Source organism: Cydia fagiglandana, chromosome 9, assembly GCF_963556715.1.
Source record: "Cydia fagiglandana chromosome 9, ilCydFagi1.1, whole genome shotgun sequence".
NCBI lineage: Eukaryota > Metazoa > Arthropoda > Insecta > Lepidoptera > Tortricidae > Cydia > Cydia fagiglandana.
The window spans coordinates 3,214,262-3,231,702 of record NC_085940.1 but is presented as its reverse complement, the minus strand read 5'-3'; the positions used below and the strand labels follow the sequence as shown (position 1 = coordinate 3,231,702).

Below are 17,441 nucleotides of genomic sequence, written 5' to 3'. Positions count from 1 at the left end.
TGAGGGGCACCAGGAGGATTGAACTCCCAGCGGGCACCTTGGCGACGAAATTCCTCCTGGAGGACAATTTCGTTGTCAAGTAAGAACTGACTAACCTCCTTGAGGTATGAGCTAGCACCTTTGAAATTTGTACCTTGATCGCTCCTGACTAAGGCGGGCAGCCCTCGTCGACTGACAAACCGTGTGAACGCCGCAATGAAGGCCTCGGTGCTCAGCGACGAGACGAGTTCAAGATGTACGGCTTTCGTTCCTAAACATACGAAAACACACAGATAAGCTTTGAGTGATTTAGCATTTCTGAGGTGACTACTTTTGACCCAGTAGGGACCGGCAAAATCGGTTGCTACTCCTGAAAAGGCACGAGCCGCCGTGACTCGGTCCGCTGGCAAATCTGCCATAAACGGGGCCTGCGTTGAAGCGTTGAATCTGAAACACGACATACAGCTATTGATTACGCGGGATACCACACGTCGCGCCGACGGGATCCAGTAACGTTGCCGGAGTATATTGATGAGTGCGCTCGTTGAAGCGTGACAATAGGTACGGTGATAATGCTGCATCAACATTTGAGTCCATTTATGGTCTTTAGGTAGAAGGTATGGGTGCTTAGCATCGTAACGTAAGCATGAATGCCGCAGTCGCCCTCCGACGCGAATGAAGTGATTCTCATCTACGAAAACGCTGAGTTTTTGAAGTGACTTGCAAACAATCTTGCCTCCTTTCAATAACACGATTTCATCTCTGTAAGCATCCAGTTGAACGTACTTAATCCAGTGGTTCATTGCCTCACGATTTTCGTCGATCGTTAGCGTAGGGCGAACGTTCCGTTGCGCTTTCGGCAAACGAACGTTCTTACAAAATCGCAATACGTATGACGTCACATTGATAAGCTTGTTGAACGAACTGACTCGTGATAACAGAAACTCCTCCCATGACTTCTCGGCCGGCGTAATGTGATGTAACTGTTTGAATCCGGGTAAATCTGGTGACATGGTGACCGGCATCGTCGGCCACTGTGACTCATTCGTCATTAACCATTCTGGGTTCCACCAAAGATGAAACCCGATGAGGTCCTTCGCCGTAGCCCCCCGCGATGCGACATCGGCAGGGTTCGACTCCGATCTGACATACCTCCATGTCATAGGTCGGGTTGACTGTTGAATATCTTGAACACGGTTACCTTCAAAAGTCTGTAGCACATGAGGCTTTGTGTTCAACCAACATAGCACAATTCTGGAATCTGACCAAGCATTTATGCTGTCAATCTGAACTGATTCCTCGTATGCCGCTGCGACGTGGTTTAATAACTTATAAACCAGGTGAGCTGCATTTAACTCGCTCTTCGGAATGGTTTGTTTGACTCTCCTTGACGCTACGCGAGTCTTAGCTATCACTAACCGTACTAGTACATTCCCTGACGCGTCCTCAGTCCGGAGGTACACGCAGGCTCCGTAGCCGAGCTCCGACGCATCTCCAAAGCCGTGGAGGGAGTGTGACACCGCACCGGGCAGAGTGACGCACCGCGGAATCTGTAGCTGACTCAAGTGATGTAGATCTTGAATGAGTTCATTCCATTGAAGGTCTTGAGTATGGGACAGTGGCTCATCCCACTGTAATCCATCTGTGAACAGTGATTGTAAAAACAGTTTGAATCTAAATATGATTGGTGCGCAATAGCCACACGGGTCATACAGTCTAGCTATGGTACTCAATATGCTACGTTTCGTCGTTGGTTGGCCCAACGGTATGTTGAGTTGATACGACATGGAATCTGACATGGGGTTCCACTGTATCCCTAATACCTTTATGAAACTCTTGTCGTCAGTGTCAAACTGACGAGGCATCTCACAATGCTCCTGCGGAAGATCCTGTAATAATTCTCTGCGGTTAGACGACCATTTGCGTAACTCATATCCAGCGCTCCGCATGAGTTCTATGAGTTCTGATTTGAGTTCTTGGGCCTCGGTGAGTGAATCAGCCCCAGTGAGGATGTCGTCAACATATACATCTCTGCGCATGATATGAGCAGCCGGTGAGTCTGGATGCTGGGCTTCCCAGTCATCAGCTAATCGAAGTAAGGTCCTTATCGCGATGAAAGGACTGGAGCGTAGTCCGTATGTATTGGTATTTAACTCATATACCTGTACATCCTGCGACGGATCCTCGCGCCACAGAATCAGCTGATAGCGCCTATCGCTGGGGTGTATCCACGTTTGCCGGAACATCATTCTGATGTCGGTCGTGAAGACAACTTGATGACGTCTGAAATTTAACAATATTTGAGTGATATCATTTTGAAGCGGTTTGCCTGAGTGAAGGCATTGATTGAGCGATACTCCGGTGCTTGAGTTAGCTGCAGCGTTATATACGACGCGGATCTTTTCGGATCCCTTTTTGAAAATTCCGTGGTGGGGTATTACATAGTGTTCGCTCTCGAAATTAAAGTCTGATTTGGACATATGACCAAGTGCCTCATAGTCCCTCATGAATTCCTTATATTTTTCAGCAAATACTGGATTTTTGGCCAGCCTGGCCTCCAACGAAATCAGTCTACGCATGGCTAGAGCCCTAGACTCGCCCAGCTTGGGTCGGTCTGCCCGCAGCGGCAACCGCACCATGAATTGGCCATTATCTAAACGTTGAGTAGTGGAGGTATACAACCTTTCACATTCGAGGTGTTCTGGGTGTTGCGGCCGCTCCTCGGGGGGCTGCTCCACTCTCCAAAACCTTTCTAGGACGTCCTCGAGCCGAGTAGCATGGATGCCGTAGTCCTCTACTGATGTCCCGGCGGTCGGTGTTGTTAATGATGATGGGTAATTCCAAGTTGCCCCCATCAGCACGTGACCGAAGCAGGTGCCGTACGCCTCAACACCTGGAATGTTAGTGAGTATCTTTGAACCAGTGTATATATAATTGAGCACATCCGTTCCTAGAATGATGTCCACATCCTGCGATTTATCCAAGGCAGGGTCAGCTAATTCAAGTTTTGATGAATCCAAATGAGTCCTGATCTCAGTATCATAATAAGGTATGTTTCCCGTAACCCTGTACATGACTGTAGCTACTACACTGATGATAGGCACTGTTTTCCCGCGTGGTTTGAATACAAGCTTAGCAATCGTGCCTGGCACATTTACCTTTATGTCACCTACTCCAAAAATATTATTCCCAGTAAACTGTTGGTGTACTTTGAATCTTTCTACAAATGATTTCTTCACTACGGAGCACCCCGCTCCCGAGTCAAGCAAAGCCCTAGCTTTAACATAAGACCCATTGCCTGATCTGACCATGATCACAGCTGTAGGAGAGACACGAATTGGCGCCATTCGTAGTCTTTCCTCCGGTGCACCAACAGTGGCCTGATCTCATTGTTCAGGCTCAGGACTGCTCCGAGTCCCGAAGCGCAATGAGTGGAATGACTGCTGCGCCGCTTGAACACGCGCGCCTACCTTAGCCCTCGGTATATGACCGGTGGGAATCAGCTGAGCCGGCTGAAGCGCACTATGAGGTGACCCTGTCTCCCTCCTTTGGGGTTGGTCTGGTACTGACGGCTTGGGAGACTGCGGCTTCGCAGCCCTCGGCGGAGATGTAGTCCGTCGCTGGGGAGACGGCCACCGCTCCGGCAGCGTGACTGCTCTCGACGTGCTTGGCGTGGCAAGCGGCATGACCCTTACCCGATGGACAGCTGCTTCAACTGCCATGGGTGGGGCTCTCCCCGCTGCACCACCATCGCACAGCAGTGAGTTGTGTGCGGACGACTCACACTGTGCGCACCAGTTGCGCTGCATGCACTCGCGTGCATAGTGACTGCGCAGGCATCTGAAGCATGCGCCTGACTTCCTAGCCCAGGTCTTCCGCTCCGAAATCGCCAGGTTAAGGAACTTCGGGCATTTGTACAAGCTGTGCTGGTCACTCGAGCAGTATGAGCAAAGAACAGGGGGTGAATTCACCTGATTGGTCTCTTGTTCGATGGCGAAGACCCTCGCTGGCGGTCCCGGTTTCCTGGTAGCTTGACCCGACGGCCCCGCTCTTCCTCGTGCAGGTGCGGAACCACGCTGCGCAGTTGGTTGCTCCACCGCTGCTGGCGAGACCGCTTGCTGAACCCGGCACTGCTCCTCCAACAGCGCCAGTAGCTGCGTGAGAGTGGGCAACACCTCCGGATTGCCACCGTACCTCTCCTCGTATAAGGTCTTGATTCTGTTCGGTAGTTTCTGCAAAATTATAAAAACCAATAAGTATGACCACTCCGTGATTGGCTGCTTGAGCTTCTCAAGCGCCTGGACTGACTCCCGGAGCGGGTCATAGAAAGCTGAGCGTGACCCTGCACTCCAGTGCGCCACTGAAGGCAGGTTCATGATTCGGCTAATGAATGTATCCAACAGCAGCCTGTTATTCTGATACCGAGCCCGCAATAACTGTAAAGCTACCGCGTAGTTGGGTCCGTCCATCGGAAGGTGCTGTATAATGGACAGCGCCTCCCCTTGCAACGACGACCGAAGATAGTAATGTTTCTCCGCGTCGGAGATGTCCCTACTATTGACTAACGACATAAAGAGATCATAGAAGGAGAGCCACTCTGGCAGGTTGCCACTGAAGGTGGGCAGCTGCACAGAGGGCAATTTGACTTTACCTGCCTGTCCACGGGGTGTGTGTGACTGGCCAGCCTCTCCAGCCGACGCCTCGTCTAGCTGGATCAGCAGCCGGTTAACCTCGCTGAAGCACTCCTGGTATTGAAGTCGTTCCTCCTCCTCGAGCTCACCTTCGTAGGCCAGCAGTGACTCGTGGGCCTTGACGTACTCAGTATAAATAAGATCAAAGTGCCGCTTCGCCACCGACGCGGCCATGCTGTCAGGTCGTGATGTGACCGTGCCAGCATAGTCGGTCAACATTTGGTACTTGGTGCGCAGCTGCACCTTGATTGACTTTAACGACATGACGTGAATTTACTTTACGATTAATGAAAGACACTAATTTGTGACACTATTCGACTAACAGTTTACAAGTTAGGTGGCTTTGGCTTTACCTTAAAGTTGGATTTTATATTGACGATAACCTAATTAATCTATTGGCGACACTTGACGTTGACAGATAATTCTAACCTAAATGTCCCAAACTGACGTTTGCCGCGAACCGGAAATGTCCTTATGCTAAAGATGGCCGCACTCCGCACTGTACGGTCCCCGTCCGTTGCCTACGCAAGAAAATGGCGGCCGACGCCTTCCCTTTTATTACGATTTGATTTGATTTTTTCGCACTATGCCCAACCGCACCGGGCTCCGTTTCCACTGAATTTAACGGCAAAAATGAATAATGCTGACACGATGAGTACTTGAAGCGATGATTACGCTACCAATGCGATGTACCGCTGCGGTGCTCGCGTTGATGACGATGGCTTTCAATAATATCGTGCTGTAATTCCTCCCCTCTGATGGGAACACCAAAAATGTCTACGTCACAAGGCGGTTAGCCCGGACTCCCGTGGTCGCGTTCCGATACTTCTCTTTCCTTTGGTGCTCGTTGCTGGTGAGGAGCGCCTCCACCGCTCCGGTGTGACGCCTCGCGTGGTCCGGTAGGAGCTAGGCCTTCCAAAGCCTGCTGTGATGCCGCTGAGGACCCTGGCCGCTCCGGCCTGGGTGGTTCGGGTAGGTGTGGCGATGAAAAGAAACTCAATGTTTCACATGCACGTATATTTTACGTTAATCTACACTTATTCGTTCGTACACCGACGCCTGATGCGTGACAATCGTGACACGACAACTACTATTCTTAGAAAATAACTATACTGAAAACACACGCGGCGTGGTCAATGGCTGCGGCCAAGTCTAGCTTCAAACCCGGCAGGAATGCAACCTACGTGCGTTCGCTACAACGCTCCGAATCGTCCTGGTCCGGAAATAGAATCCATCGATATGAAGTTTTACCATAATGAATGTAGTGACATACCATTTAAGTTACGCTTGAGCCTCTAGGAAATTGGCCTACGATTATTGCACACGGCACATGTGAAAGGTGCTTGCACTTGGCGTAAACATTAGGTACTTACTTACTTGGTTGGCGCGGTGACCCAAAATGAGGCTTGCGTGCGTATTCGAACTTCAAGATAATCACAAGAGACGACACGTACTACATCCATTCTAGATACGTTATAGTTTAGATATCAACTAGTTCCCTTTTGCAGCGCAATTCGGGCAACCAATGTCACTTTTACGTTAGATAGAGATCTATTAGATGTGAATTGGATCTCTAAGTCATATCCCGTGGAAATCGTTCAAGAGTATCTCCAGAATCGCACAAATGTCAAATTTGACAGGTTAGATCTTAAACATATCGTTATCGTATCTTGGTGATGTCTAAAAGATATCTAATAGATGTCTATTTCAAAATCCGAATCGGGCCCTTACTTACTTACTTGGTTGGCGCGGTGACCCAAAATGAGTCTTGGCCTCCAACACAAGAGCCTCCACTCTATCTGCCCAACGGTATTTAGGATGACGAACAGGACGGCGCCCAGTTGGTTGACCCAAGTAGGCCCATTTGGTTGCCCGATCTTCACCAATATTAATATTTATTATTAATTTAACGTTTTTGGTTGTTACAGATCTCGCGGTCACAGTAACAGATGGTTGTCCTGAAATTAAGTAAGTAATAAAATCTTAATTGCACATCAAACAAGAACAGCAAGATGATATTGCATGGGCATACATATTGAATTAAATTATTATAAAGTAGCCATGCAATTTTGCGGCTGGGAACCATTCCAAGCAACCGTAGGTACAAGCGGATTTTATTTAGAGACCTTTTTACCGACGATCATTTTTTTGGGTGTGTTTTTGACCGTTTGTCACAGACCACAGACTCCTGTACCCGGAAATCTTCGGAAAAGTCGCGTTGGTATGGGATAGCGGTAAAAAAGTTCATGGAATGCTCACCTAGGGAGTACAATACATATAATCGCTGAGAGGGATTTCTTCCAACTAGCTGACTAAGACTCCCATTTGTTATTAAATAAACATTAATGTATGTGTTTAAATGAGTTGCTAAGTACGTTTATTAGGGTTCCGTACCCAAAGGGTAAAACGGGACCCTATTACTAAGACTTCGCTGTCCGTCCGTCCGTCCGTCCGTCCGTCCGTCTGTCACCAGGCTGTATCTCACGAAACGTGATAGTGAACGTGATGATGTATTTCTGTTGCCGCTATAACAACAAATACTAAAAACAGAATAAAATATAGATTTAAATGGGGCTCCCATACAACAAACGTGATTTTTGACCAAAGTTAAGCAACGTCGGGATTGGTCAGTACTTGGATGGGTGACCGTTTTCTTTTTTGCTTTTTTTTTGTTTTTTTTGCATTATGGTACGGAACCCTTCGTGCGCGAGTCTAACTCGCACTTGCCCGTTTTTCTCATATTTGACAGTTATATACATTATGTATATTCTACGATGAACTACCATTACCTAGTTTGCGTTTGTACCTAATAGCGCCATCTTTTAGGAAATTTGGATATCAAACATAACAGTTTGATATCCAACGACCACTTGGAGTCGGGCCGCTCGGGCGCCAGAGTGCATTTTCAATGTGCCTATACATTATGAGAAGCGATGGAGTCCGTCCGGAGCCGTCCGCGTCCGCGAGGAGCCGACCGGATTGCGGCCGTACAAATGTGAAATGCGCTCCGACTCCACCCGTTCGGTGGGAATCATAGTTAAAGGTTGTTCCCGCTCCCCTTTTGATAGGATCTAAGTTTGGCAACCCATCTTTTTAACTGCAAGGCCGTCAATTATCATTAGATACCGGTTCGGCAGCCGAATTTGCTCCGTATATCAATATTAGTGCCTATAAAGGTGAGTGATATCCGCGTATCCGCGGTCTTTATAGGCTGACGTCATAATGTAAATGGAAATAATCGTAATTTATTGATAAAGGTGTAACTTTTTCACGTATTTCAGACGCTCAACTAGAGATGTTTTTTGGGCCATTCTTAAAATTGAAATTACCTATGGACTAAATAGAATATGAGTTAAATTCAAAAATTTTTTATAATAAAACTAAATTATAGATTCATAACTGTAAAATCGTACTTGCAGTTCGCTAAAATCTGTTAGAAAACTTATCGTTTATTTAATTACACAAACGGGTCTACCGCGATATAATTTCATTGTTTTTACCTTTAATTCCGACGTTTCAGTTTAAAAATAGCTAGTTTTTTTTGCGTTTAGTTTGAAATTATATCGCGGTAGACCCGTTTGTGTAATTAAATATGTGTACAAAACGCGAGAGTTTAAAGTGTTATAACTTATCGTTTGTCATTTTATTTTCTCTATTCTATTGTCTCTTTTTGATCCTGTAGGTACATGTAAGAGCTGTGTGCAATAAGGAGTAGGTATTGTAGGTATTAAGCATTTCTTTAAGATAATTGACACTGTTCAAAGTCTTAAAATATTGTTGTCAATTAGGTACTTTTAAGAAATTTGACTAATTTCTAACTAGACATGTATGGAATGCCTTAAACATGAGCTGGGTCAGTATAATAATTCAGATCATGTGAACAGCTGGCACGGAATTCCGTGAGGAGTGCCGTGCTTACTGAATACCCGGACGATTCTCGAGTGGATGTTGGTGTATTGGTGTTGGATTGAATTTGCGTTTTATGTCCTGACTTAGGCGCTAGTAGGGCTAAGATCGTCGTTTTTTTATCATATGGATGCAAAACATCCATTTTGCAATAGAATGTCAACTTTAAGCGTCAATTTTTTGAGTTGACATCTTATTGAAAAATTTGTGTGGGTTGACACATTATTGCTTAACAGCATCTATCTGTCATCATGCCTGTCACTTTCTAACAAGTATGCAGGTGCGAAATGCATGACGTGACAAGTGATAAAAATGCAACCGTGATAACGCCGCAGGGGAAAAAGTTATTAGTGGCGATGGTGTACCATCGCGCATTGCACTGTTAACTGACAGTTCTTAAACCTTATTACAAAAGGCATAAGGTCCACCGATGGACAGTACCTAAAAGTATTTTGTAAGAAAAGGCTACTTAGAACTCGTATAACAAATACCTACTTAGTGACTCTACAAATTGCCATTATTTGTAGGTACTTCAGGATTGCTGGCAATTTTAAGATTATAGGTATGTCGAGTTTTGAGAGTCGAGTACAACTTTGACTCTAATAATGTTTTTGTTATAATTTTATATGATTCTCGTTGTGAGCTCAATCTGTCAATGGAGTTACATTAGTATTCTATTATATTTTTATTTTATAATTATTTAAATACGTAGTAAGCAGTAAGTTAAACTTTGAATCCCAAATTCTAACGAGTTTTCTAATGGGTTATATTATGGCTGTAACTAATAGTGAAACCCTGAAACCGAAGTGAAAAATAGGAAAACCAATATGATGAAACATTGATGATGATTGATGATGATGAAATATTAAATAGATTTTCTTTGATTTAGATTCAGGTAGCAAAATGTAGGCGATATTACTGATGGATAAGGAAAACTGCTGACAAAGGCAAAAATGCATGAAACAGATGAAATAAAGTTTGAGATCCGTTTTGTCGATATTCCGTTTTGAGTAAAGTGCATATATCACAATGAAAAAGAAAGGAAAGTATGCGGTTCTGCTGGAGGTGTTTGGTAGGTGAGAATGCTTTACATCAGTTTAAATATTGAATTTGTTCCAATCCTAGTCTTTTCGTGCTGCGAAAGCGTAAAGGCGACTGTTCTGTAACTGTTGCTCGTAATTTATCGTTCGAGGCGATCATTTAGCATCCCAACTATGCCAAGAAACTGGAAGGGAATGAAATATAGTATGAAAAAAATAGTTCCAGTTAAATTCCGCAACCTGGTGCGTGATCATGTACCGGGTGTGGCCTGTAACACGAGCAAATAATAAAAACATAGATTGTACTCCTCAAACGGTGACACTTTTGTTCAACAGCTTTTAAAAATTATGAAGTATTTAGACTCCCTATTTTTCATATAAAATAAATATTATCTTCAATGGACGCCATCGCCACGCCATTATCATTGTGATTGACGTTGCTTGTCACGCCTTAAACATAACAAAATTCTCAATACATTGCGTCTTAGAATAAACTTTAAAGTGTATTAAAATTCAAACCACAAGTTATTTTTAAAAGTCGCTGAACATATGTTGGTCAGTATGAGGAGCACAGCCTATGGTTTAATTTTTTGCTCATATTACAGGCCACACCCGGTATTATATTCCTGGTCAGGCTTTACACCGAATTGCTATGCAAGTCAGTCTCCTTGCATGTTTTCTTTGGGGCGTTTACAACTACCATAAAAGCAGATAAATAATTAATTTCAAGCCACACGGAGCTCGACTAACCCTAATTTAATTTCAAAGCAATCTGTAGTTTAAATCGGTGTTTGGAAATGTATTTTCGCCGTAGTCGAGTGTAATCGGTTTAGGCGGGACGAGACGTGCCGCGCCTACCAGTGTAGTCGTTAAACTGTTAGAGTTATCTTCATTGTTCTCTGAGTAGGTATTCTGTATTAGGTTTAAAGTCAGATTAAAAAAAGGAGTAGCCACTAAATTTAGGTATATATATTTTTTTAAACCTCTAGCTATAGTTCAACAAGTAAATATTATGTTGAAAATATATAATGTGCCAAAATATTATATGAAACTTACCAAGGCACCGACCAAGTGTTAAAAACGCCCTGCATTTTCAATGTAGGTACATACATTAAGGCTCCTCTACACGATATTACTTGCTCCCTCTAACGTATAAATGCGTCCCTTGGAGTGGCCGGCGTTGGCCCATCGTGTAGAGGAGCCATTAGGCGTTGTATCAATCAGTGTCGTAGTATAGCTGGGTGAACAGAGTCAACTAAAGAGTAGCTTATTTTTTTTTTCTACTTAAATATTCCCGGTTTTAAATTTTTGGATGAACAAAATAGTCGTGAGTAAAGTTATAACTATTGTTTCTAACTAAGCCTCGATTAAAATATTCTATCCGTTGGAGCAATAGCAGGCGTGGCTCACTCCGCGATTTCGTCGCTTTGCTACAGGTAGCTAAAAGTCCATTCGTTCGACCCCAATTTTGGGGTTTGCCATAAGCCGCGCGTGGCGCTGTCGCCACCTAGCGGCCATATCTGTCCCGATCGTGACAGACGCGTTTTGTTAGAGAGTGAGTCTTCTGTACCTAGTACTAATATTATTTATTCTGTGGCAATAGCAACGAGACATCGTGATGAGGGCGGCACAAGTGCAGCGAGAAATAGGATGAAATTCGCTCAAAGTACAGTCAGCAGCAGAAGTTACTGAGCGGGCGAGGTGTTCAAAATGACCTTGACACGCTCTTATTCTTTTAACATTAAAGTCGCATCCAGATAATTTTGAATACCTGGCCCGCTTAGCAACTTCTGCTGCTGACTTTACCACCGATAATTTTGATACAGTGCGTCGCACGCTCGCACGCTAGTATTCCCCACGGCGTCTATAATAACGTTCACAATCACGGCAATCAGTGTATTAACCAATAAAACCGCTAGATGAAACACATTAACCAATCACAAAGTTATTCTATAATGTCATTAGTCTGTAATTCCGTAGAGTTTAATTCCATTAATGTGAACTGAGTGCCAAAGCATACTGTGTAATCACATTGCGTGTCACAATCATACGGAAAAACCAATGTAATATGACCCAGAGCTCTTTGTTAGCTTTGTGTAACCTTAAAATGCATTTATAATGGTTAGTCTGAATTCTCGGCTCGATGGTGCTTGGTGAGAGAGTGGAATGACGTCTCCGATCCGATTAGGGCGCGCTGAAAACAATACAAGCACCTGCTCGATCTAAAGGCTCCTCTTCACGTTGGGCCAACGCCAACGCCAACGAGGGACGCAGCCATGCGGTAGAATGAGATAGCAATATCACTTGCTCCCTCTGACGCATAAATGCGTCCCTCGTTGGCGTTGGTGTGGGCCCAACGTGAAGAGGAGCCTTAAGCAGCAGACCCGACACACTTCGTATTTACATAGGGCACTCCGTATCGTCATTATTGTTCCTGTGAGTCTACTGCTAGACATAGTGGAGACCGAGGTGAGTTGTGACAGAGTTGTGACATCGTCGATTTTTTGGAATCTATTAACTAGAAACTAGGGCGCAATAGCGCGCGTTTGTTAGTTCAAGTTACGAGCTAACAAACGCAGTGTGCGACCTAGTTTCTAGTTAATAGATTCCAAAAAATCTACGATGTCACAACTCTCCTCTGTCACAACTCTCCTCTGTCACAACTCACCTCGGTCTCCCCTACACTCAGCACAACCAGGGGAGTTGTGACATCGTCGATTTTTTGGAATCAATTAACTAGAAACTAGGGCGCAATAGCGCGCGTTTGTTAGTTCAAGTTACGAGCTAACAAACGCAGTGTGCGACCTAGTTTCTAGTTAATAGATTCCAAAAAATTGACGATGTCACAACTCTCCTCTGTCACAACTCACCTCGGTCTCCCCTACACTCAGCGCACAACCAGGGGTTGAGGATAGAGTTTGTGTAAGTCTAGTGAAACTAACCGTGAATCATTCAAAACTGTCATGTTTACAGAATTATATTCATACAAAAATGAGACAATCATAACGGTCATTTTGTTTTCCATTGAGTCCGCAACGTAATTTTGTGTTCACTTTATTAAAGCTAATGAATTATATGAAGTTATTCCCGCTTTCGAACGGGATTAAAATTAATTGGAATATTCCGTCGGTTTTCGAAATATTCGATTAAAATTTGGTACTTTAACCCTTTTGAATTAGGTAATTCTACCATTAAATAAATGTGGTGGCAAAACGATATTTTCACCGTATTAAATGCTATTGTTCAGTGCTCAGCACCTTTATAATGCCTCTTGAGTCGGGGTGGTTAATGTTCTCAATATTCTGAATAACAAGCAAACTGGATTTCGCGAGTGCGGAAATGAGTTTTTGCTGGAATTTACATAGTTATTTACGGTCATAGAGATACATTTTATGTCCCTTTTATGTAAGTCAGGTAAGATAGTTCTTTTTTTATTTTCAAATGTACATATATAGACTTTTTTTGTATGTTGTCTATTTATAGTGATATGGGTAACTTCAAATTAATGTTGAAAATTGTCTACTTAGCCAGAAGCTCTGTCTATTTAAGCAACAGCAAGCAATATGTTGAACGTTGCGAAAGTATGAAGTATTTCTTGTTTAATAGATATACATATTAACCATTGTAAATTTTATCCAGCTTTTGAATTTACTCCAATTTACGTTATATTGTCTCTACCTATGTTTGTTATACTTCAGTTAAATTATGACATAGGAAAGGCGAATCTTAACTAACTGTGCGACGTGCTTCTATTTAAAATTTAAAACCATTTGCATTTTTTGATGTAGGTATTTGTAGACTTTGTTTTTAAAACCATAAACATAATTAATAACAAACTTACAATAAAAAGTAACCTAAAATTAAAACTACCTACAAAACTAAAACTAATACCTAAAATATATATATATATATATATATGTATATATATAGCATAATGTGGTGATCTAGCTGAATATGTATATATGTATTAAGCTAGATCACCCAGATCCGAACCCTGTGGAAAGGTTCCCATAAAAAAAATGCTATTAAATACAAAATAGTGGTATATAGTTTCACATACGCAACTCCTATACCTACACAACACTTTAACTAGTTTAACTCATTATGAACATCAAATCTACAAAGTATTTCATTCATTTATCAGTCAATTATTTTACGCAAATTCAAAACTATTTCCCGAATCGTTTAAATTTCGGAATCCTGAATCCAGGACAGCGTACTTAGCGAAGCGGGGGGGTCCTATAATTCCGCAATGTTTCAGAGTTGATTTTCATTTCCGCCCATTTGCTGCACTTAAGACGAAAGTGGAGGATCAGCCTTTTCATACAAACGTGGTCCTCATTTTCCTCTCTGGATATTAACATTATTGAAAATATTTTGACTTAATTTGTTGTATATCAACCACAGCTATGCCCCTACGTTTGATTCTTCGAATTTTTAATTATTATAAGAGTTAGGAGCATTTAAAAATTTGTATGAAAGCTGTTTTTTGCTCCTAATTTCTACAATAATCAAAATTCGAAAAAAGCCAAACATAGCTATGGTTAATATACATCAAATTATGTAATAATATTTTCCATAGTGTCGATATCTATACTCTGTATCTTTAGGTATTTAAATAAAAGTACCAAAACAAAATCTACCCTTAAATGGCTTCTTAAGCCAGTTGAGTCACAGATTATATAATAGTTCTTACGAACAGATACTTATCTCTCAAAGAAAACGCAAATACCTACTGGTTTGATACCTACACAAAAATACAATGGAGTGACCTTCAGCGCGCCGCTCCCCGCACCGCGCGCACCGGCACAACGCTAGGGTTGCGACGCTTAGAAATTTTTATACGTGTGAAGACCGGTCTCTAATTCTATTGATCAAACTATCAAACTAGGTAACATTAGAACTTGCCATAAAGTATATAACAGCATAGCGTTAAATAACTACATTAAAGCAAGTTAAGTTGCAATCATTTATAGTATTCCGTTTATGCGTTAGGTTAGGGTAGTGTTTGCGAAATACTCATGTTAAAAGGTCATATGTTCCTGCAGTGACCGCAGTGTTTACGCCGTCTTATAAACCACGCAATGAACCCAGAATGAATTAGTTTTAAAACTTCGTGTAATTTAAAATCAGATATAGATTAATGTAACACAATATATAAAAATAACAGAGAACCCATGATTACAGGCAATTCATTATAAGATAACCCGAGCATAAAAAATGAGTACCTACCTATTTTCCGGTGTAAAATTAAGATCTTACTGTCGATAAAAGTAACATTTACCAAGTTAGCTACCTATTTCAAATAGATATCTAACTATAAGTACATTTTTGTCGTAATAAACACTACATGTTTAATTAAAGTAATTCAATAGTACCTACGTAGCTTGTAACTATCGTAAAAATTATCAGTGCGGCGCGCGGTGACGTGCGTGCGTGATCGCGTGTGGCAACCAACTGGCTCGCTTTTCTACCGTGAACGGGAGCAGAATCGTAGGTATAAATCCGAGCTCGCGCGGAGAGTTCCATAGGCCTGGTTGAGTGTAGATTAAAGTCAGGTCGTTTAGTGACAGATCCAGGCGGTTTTGTATTGGGTTGGTTAACCAATAAAAGTTATTATTTAGTACCCGAAAATGTACAAATTATTTGTTTACTTTTATTTAAATAGGTACCTAAAGATACAGACTATAGAGGGGGAAATGGGGACTACGTTTGTACTGAGAAGCGGCAGTCGCCTTTCCTCTTAAATATCGTTCGCGCTCGCAGTGACAGCTAAATGCTATGAAATCTTCTGACATTCCGTGGGAGGTGAACTCTGAACAAAGTTTATTTTCTGTAAGCGGTTTAAGTCCCGAGGTGGCGAAAGTAGACAGGTGAAGGCTGAGGCGCTGCCTGAATCTGTATTCTTTTTGGTTACTATAAGTAGAAAAACGTTCGACGCTGTTAAACCAGCATAAATGTGTCTGTGGTATACTTTATTCGTAGTGATTCGCAAAAAAAAAAGGCAGGACAGAGGGGGCCATGACGGGGTACTTAACGTTTCAAGTTCAATAAAACTGAAAATGCTATTATTTTTGAGGTTTTGTTATTTTTATTTTTGGTTATTAGTCTTTCATACTCAACACTTTTTTCCTAGTAAGTACCAGTACGTAAGTATGTACTCCAGTTCGATAATTAAAAAAAATGGCAAAAGGTGCCTTCTCCCCATCTTGTCCCCTAGGTTGGGGAACCCCTACGGGGCAAGATGGAGTACCCCTATATAGATGAAGGTATTAGAATGATTCATATAAACAGTATCGTATAGTATATGTTTAAAACATAATGCCCGGCGTTTATTATTATATGTTTATTTAAGCTATGGATTGTATATATCGTCGTCTAGGGTACATCAACAGATCTTATTTAACTTACAACCAGGGCTCCTAATAATACTGGTTCTCTCAAAAATATCTCCGACGAATATTTACCTGTCTTACTCAGGAATAGCAGACCTGCATGAAATATAAAGTAGCAGGAATGCGACCCTCAAGGCTTTTACGCGGTCTTCGTACAGATTTGAAGAATGTCGTCCAGGACGGCTACTGAATTAATGCCCTCAAAGGGTTCCACTTAAAATGGAAATTCGTGGCCATTAGACTTGCTACGGGGCATTTTTACGAGAATGTTGCTATGATATGTGTTTTGAAATTAACGGTGAACGCGAAAACAAGCGAAGTGTGCCAAGCTAATAATAGGCCACTTTTCAACGTCTTACTCTTGGCTTTTCGCATGGCGTATACGTTCTAATGACAGCACATATGTTAAATTTTACGGCCTCTAAGGCGTCTATCATCTCGCTACTAAATGAGGAACGCTTGTGAGATATTGCAGAATGTACGTTTCACAGTAGGTATTCACTTTATATTATAAAGTTTATAATACTCCCAAGTATTGTATATTTTGTTGTTGTTGTTGCATATCTACATCAGATGAAAAAAATGCAGCTAATAAATAGGTATATAAAATAACTGAAACTTATGACTAATACTCAGCTTTTGATATTGCATGAATTCAGAGAACTTGTGTTAATAAAAGTCAAAGGTTTTCTTATAATTTACCTACTTACGTCAACACCTTTTTCAGACAAGATTTTTGATATTGCCACGATTATACACTTTAAGGTCAAGTGGCATACGACCACGGCTATCCTCTGAATCTCTGTAAATATATAAAAAATAGTAAATTATATTACCTTGTATTTTTTTATTTAAAAAAAAGATAACATTTATAATATTTCCTGTTTGATAATTTCAGATAAGAAATCTTGTTTCATACTTTTTAGAGCGCGATTTGCAGTAGTCGGGTTTTAGTTTTTGAACTTTTTTTTTAAAGGTCAAATAACGCTTATGTTTATCATATGCCTTTGAAGAATCTATCGCATAACCTAATGCTTTAATTAATACATGTACTCGACACTAAGAGTAAGTATATAGTGTACAATAATAAAAACCAATAACTTAGGAGCCGACGAAGTAAAACAACACCAGACTAACCTAAAGATCTATTGCTTTAACTCAAGCCATATGAAGGGACCACGTCCAAGGCCACCGGTGGACGGGCAGCAGCGTCCCTCAAATTCGGTGTACTCGACTGCGATCGCCAACCCGCCTGCCAAGCGTGGCGATTATGGCATGCACCCCCCAAAAAAGGGGGAGGCCAATGTTCAGCAGTGGATGTCTTATGGCTGAAATGATGATGATGATATGAAGGGTAAAATAAAAGAAACAAATAACTTTTAATCAAAAGATCTCAATCAAGTTAACGCCTGAAAATCGTCACACTATCG

The 17,441-nt window shown here is 42.0% G+C and overlaps 2 protein-coding genes across 3 annotated transcripts in view; one reads left to right on the top strand and one right to left on the bottom strand.

Annotated features, from left to right (window-relative positions):
* Positions 1–1,518: 1,518 nt before the first annotated feature.
* On the bottom strand, positions 1,519–3,326 carry LOC134667131 (uncharacterized). Its single transcript, XM_063524414.1, has 2 exons — positions 2,142–3,326; positions 1,519–1,621 (listed from the first exon to the last, which is right to left on the bottom strand). The coding sequence occupies exons 1-2, from the start codon at positions 3,324–3,326 to the stop codon at positions 1,541–1,543; spliced, it is 1,266 nt and encodes a 421-aa protein (XP_063380484.1). The 3' UTR covers positions 1,519–1,540.
* A 3,282-nt stretch (positions 3,327–6,608) lies between these two features.
* Positions 6,609–17,441, top strand: part of LOC134667143 (brain-specific angiogenesis inhibitor 1-associated protein 2) — a 105,848-nt gene continuing 95,015 nt past the window's right edge. The window contains exon 1 of one of the 2 annotated variants that reach the window (XM_063524435.1): positions 6,609–6,638. The gene's annotated coding sequence lies outside the window, so the exon portion shown is untranslated. The remainder of the gene's footprint in view (positions 6,639–17,441) is intronic. The other variant, XM_063524434.1, reaches the window with a different exon arrangement.

Coding starts and splice junctions, on each gene's coding strand:
- LOC134667131 (XM_063524414.1), bottom strand. CDS start 3,326: ATGGCGCCAATTCGTGTCTCTCCTACAGCTGTGATCATGGTCAGATCA. Junction 1,622..2,141: donor ATCCGTCGCAGGATGTACAG/GTATATGAGTTA, acceptor CACTGTTCACAG/ATGGATTACAGTGGGATGAG.